Raw genomic sequence first — 4,300 nt, 5'->3', positions numbered from 1 at the left:
CTTCTCGCCCCAGGTGTAGGGAGCATTGGCCTTTGTGAGGGGGTATAACGGGGCCACCATTTCTGCGAACCCCGGTATCCAGAGGCAGCAGAAGCCTGCACTCCCTAGGAACTCTCTCAGCTTCTTAGTGATAGAGGGCCAGGGTATCAGAGCCACGGCCTGTTTACGTCCCTCGATTAGCCATCTCTGGCCCTCCCGTAGAAGATACCCCAAGTAAGTCACTTCTCGCTGGCAGATTTGGGCTTTTGGGGCTGAGGCCCGATATCCCAGCTCTCCCAGTCTTTTTAACAGGGCCCCGGTACCTTGGAGGGATCCTTGTTCCGTCTCAGCTGCCAGGAGCAGATCGTCTACATATTCGAGGAGGGTCAGATCTGGATGGTTAACTCGGAAGTCCGCCAGGTCTTGATGCAGAGCCTCATCGAACAAGGCGGGGGAATTTTTGAATCCCTGTGGTAGCCTGGTCCAGGTCAGCTGCCCCGAGAATCCAGACTCCGGATCTTTCCACTCAAAGGCAAAAAGGGTCTGGCTCTGAGGGCTCAATCTCAAGCAGAAAAAGGCATCTTTTAAATCAAGTACGGTGTACCAGGCATGTCCTGGAGGCAGGGTGCTGAGCAAATTGTAAGGGTTAGGTACAGTAGGATGAATGTCCTCAGTCCTTTTGTTTACCTCTCTCAGGTCCTGGACTGCCTATAGTCATTGGTGCCAGGTTTCTTGACTGGCAGCAAGGGCGTGTTCCATGCTGATTGGAAGGGCTTCAAAATGCCCAATTGTAAGAGTCTCTGGATATGAGGCCTTACACCCTCTTTCGCATCCTTGGCCATAGGATATTGGCGGATGGACACCAGGGTGGCGGTAGGCTTTAAAGTTACCACCAGCGGTGGCTGCTGGGTGGCCAGTCCCATGCCTGCTATTTCTGCCCATGCCAAGGGGTAGTTGGTGAGCCATTTGGGGTCCATTCGGAGGGATTTTGGAGGAGCTTCGTGTAGCCGGTGCTCATCCTCCCATCTCAGGGTCAGTACCTTGGAGAGGCTGACCCTTTGAGTTTATAACGGAGACTCCCTTTTCTTGGAAGTGAATTTGGGCTCCTACCTTGGAGAGAAGATCTCTTCCCAGCAGTGGGTATGGACAGTCTGGTACCAGCAAGAATGAATGAGTAACTTTTCCCGTGGATAAGTGGACCTCTCTCTCTCTGAAGTCCATTTATATAGTCTTCCCCCGGTGACCCCCTGGACCCATGATGTTTTGGAGCTCACAGGCCCCTTGGTCTGGGTAAGGACCGAATGTTGGGCCCCTGTGTCAACCAGGAACGTCACTGGTTGGCCTCCCGCTTTAAGAGTTACCCGGGGCTCAGGGGGAGGCTCCTGGCCCTGACTCACCAAATCTTCTTCCAAGGACAGTACCGGGATAGGCTTGCATGTTTTTGTCTTCTGGACACGGACTGGACATTCCTTGGCCCAGTGTCCCTTTTCTTTGCAATAGGCACATTGGTCCTGTTCCAGTGGCGGCCTCCTCTTGTTTCCCAGGTTCCTATTCTGCCTAGGCTTATTCTGCTCTGTCCCTGAGACTACGGTGGCCAGGATTCTAGACAATTTTTTATTTTTCTTTCTGTCTCTTAAGTCCTCTCTCTGTTCTTGCTCCCTACGCAGTTTTTCCTCCCTTTGCTCCTGCTCTCTGCGTAGCCTTTCCTTCCTCCCCTCCGGCGTCTCTCTTTTGTTGAAAATCTTTTCAGCTTCTTTTACTAGCTCTGGCAAGGTATACCCCTGGAGCCCTTCCAGCCGCTGTAGCTTAGCGTGGATGTCAGGGGCCGATTGTCCAATGAAGGACATTATGACCTCGGCCTGCCTGTCAGGCGCCTGGGGGTCGAAGGGAGTACACATGCGGTATCCCTCCATTAATCTCTCTAGAAACCCTGCCGGAGTTTCCTCTGACCCTTGTACTATAACACGTACCTTAGCCAAATTGGTGGGGCATCTACCTGCCCCTTTGAGACCCACAAGGAGAATCTGGCGATAGAGATGGAGTCTCTCTACCACGAGGGGTGTTGAAGTCCCAGTCAGGGCGAGTCAAGGGGAAGGCTGCCGGGCTGAGAGCAGCGCCTGTGGGAGCGTGAGTCCCACTGCAGCTGGCGCCTGGTGCAGAGAAGATGGTGGCCGAGGAGCTGCTGCAGTGGCAGGGACAAGGGGAGTGGGAGTGTGCGGATCTGGGGGTAAGGGTATAAGGGGAGTTTAAGAAGGGGAAGTGGGGGTTGGGGCCCCGGCATTGCTGGGGCAGGTGAAGCAGTGAGGAATGACTTCACCCAGGTAGGTGGGTCTCTGGCCAAACTCTCCCAGACTGAAATGTAAGGCACTTGATCTGGGTGTCCGTGCTGTCCTTGGTCAAAGACTCGAGCTTTCACCTGTGGAATGACATCAATGTTAAAAGTCCTGTCCCCCGGCCAGCCGACCTCAAAGGCTGGCCATTCCGAGGAACAGAAGATAATCCATTTCTTTTTCTTGACTTCCAGAGAGGCGTTGTGAGCCTGGGCAAGGACATCTCTCCAGTTATCTAAATTCAAACTTAGGGGGATAGTTAGTTGTTGCCCCATGTGAAGAGGAAAAAAAGGGAGGTAGAGGCAAAGACAGATAAAACACAAAGAGGACAATGACAGACACAGTCCGCCCGGTGGTCGATTTGGCGACAAACCAAAAGTACAGATTCAGATGGGAGTGGCCGCCAATACCCTCGCTCCCCGGGAAGGAGCAAACCTAGGTCTGTCTCCTTCCTCCTGATCACTCTGGAGGAGACCTCCAAAGCAGGGACCCAGGGACATCTGAGTGCATCTGCTCCCCACACAGGTCCCAAATACAGGTCCTGTGCACCTGCGCAGGCACAGAATAAAGATACCAAATCGACCAGACAAAGGATAAGAACACAATAACATAGAACATACATGGAGCTCATTTTTACCTCCAACTGGCAGAGTGCAGGTCCGGGGGCACCCCAAAATCACGGTGGAACCTCCAAATGATAGATCCCATACCCAGGGTACTACCTTCTCGGGTGGGCACCCCAAGAACCCAGACTCTGGTCCAGTTGACGCAAACAGCAAGAGGTTTATTGATGTGGCTGTACAGTCGGGCTCCTCTTGTCCTGAGAGCAAGAGTTGTGCCTACTGCAGCCACATGGGTACTTTTAAAGGAAAAAAACCCACAAAAGCCATAAGATTACAATTTCCATACAATTTCGTTTCTATTGATTTATGTCTAGAGGCTAATTTCACAAGATCATGGCCTGATCACAGGGTGGGTACAATCACATCCACATGCACATTCTTCCTGAAACCTCAAGGGGGGGTATCAGGGTGGGAGTGAAGGTTACACAAAGGTTACAGTGGTCTTTCTGGAACACTTGCAATTATCCCAGTCACAGTTGAGTACATCTCATCTCTTAACAGAAATCTCTTTACATTGTTACATTGTGGCAGGGGTGGTTGAGTAATGGCTGAGTCAGGTTGCCCTTGGAACTAGCTTTTTAGTTTCTCATTCTCCTGGGGCTTGGGGGGTGTAAGCCTGAAGGGTTAGGGTCTTTCACTTTCACAGTGTCCCATAAGTTTGTGAATGTAGTACATTCACTTGCATTGTGTTCTAGGAAGTCTTTAATTTCTTTCTTTATTTCTTCCTTGACCCAGTAGTCATTCAGGAGAGAGTTGGTAAGTTTCTAGCAATTTGTAGGATATCTGTTGTTGCTGAAACTCAGCTTTAATTTGTTGTGGTCTGATAGGATGAGAGGTAGTTATTTCAATTTTCTCGTATCTGTTGAGACTTGCTTTGTAACTTAGTATGTGGTCAATTTTGGAGAAGGTTTCACGAAGTGCTAAGAAGAAGGTATAGTGAATTTTATTTTCAAATCATATATCAACACCGTATTTCATTAAATTATCTGTGTTGTCTTAGAAAATAGTTGCATCTGCTTTGAGTCATTTGATCACACTTATAAACCTTCTTTTGACTTCTGCACCAGATATTTCATTAAAGTCATTCCCTTCAGAGGCCTTGCTATGGTGTTGGTAATTTTGGGAGGAAAAACCCATTTTGTTTTTGCATGTTACTTGTGTTATTTCATTGAGATCTCCCCAATCTCAATTTCTGTTGTTATTCTTGTTAGGTTGCCTTGTTTTTAACGTTTGTGTTTGCAGTGTTCAGGAGGCAGACTAGGTTGTATACATTTGTGGTCAAGCTTTCATGTATTAAACTGGTGCTCAAGGCACCAGACCCTAAATCTAGTCTGTTCTTGTTGCTGAGTATGGTTTGCAGCAACAGTT

The 4,300-nt window shown here is 49.4% G+C and overlaps 1 protein-coding gene across 1 annotated transcript; it reads right to left on the bottom strand.

The window, feature by feature from the left end:
* Positions 1–993: 993 nt before the first annotated feature.
* On the bottom strand, positions 994–2,584 carry LOC131896161 (uncharacterized). Its single transcript, XM_059246741.1, is given in 4 exon segments — positions 994–1,188; positions 1,191–2,022; positions 2,024–2,200; positions 2,292–2,584. Coding segments are annotated over 4 exon segments (1,497 nt in total).
* Positions 2,585–4,300: the final 1,716 nt, after the last annotated feature.

Source organism: Peromyscus eremicus, chromosome 19, assembly GCF_949786415.1.
Source record: "Peromyscus eremicus chromosome 19, PerEre_H2_v1, whole genome shotgun sequence".
Classification (NCBI taxonomy): Eukaryota; Metazoa; Chordata; class Mammalia; order Rodentia; family Cricetidae; genus Peromyscus; species Peromyscus eremicus.
This window is presented reverse-complemented; position numbering and strand designations above follow the sequence as displayed.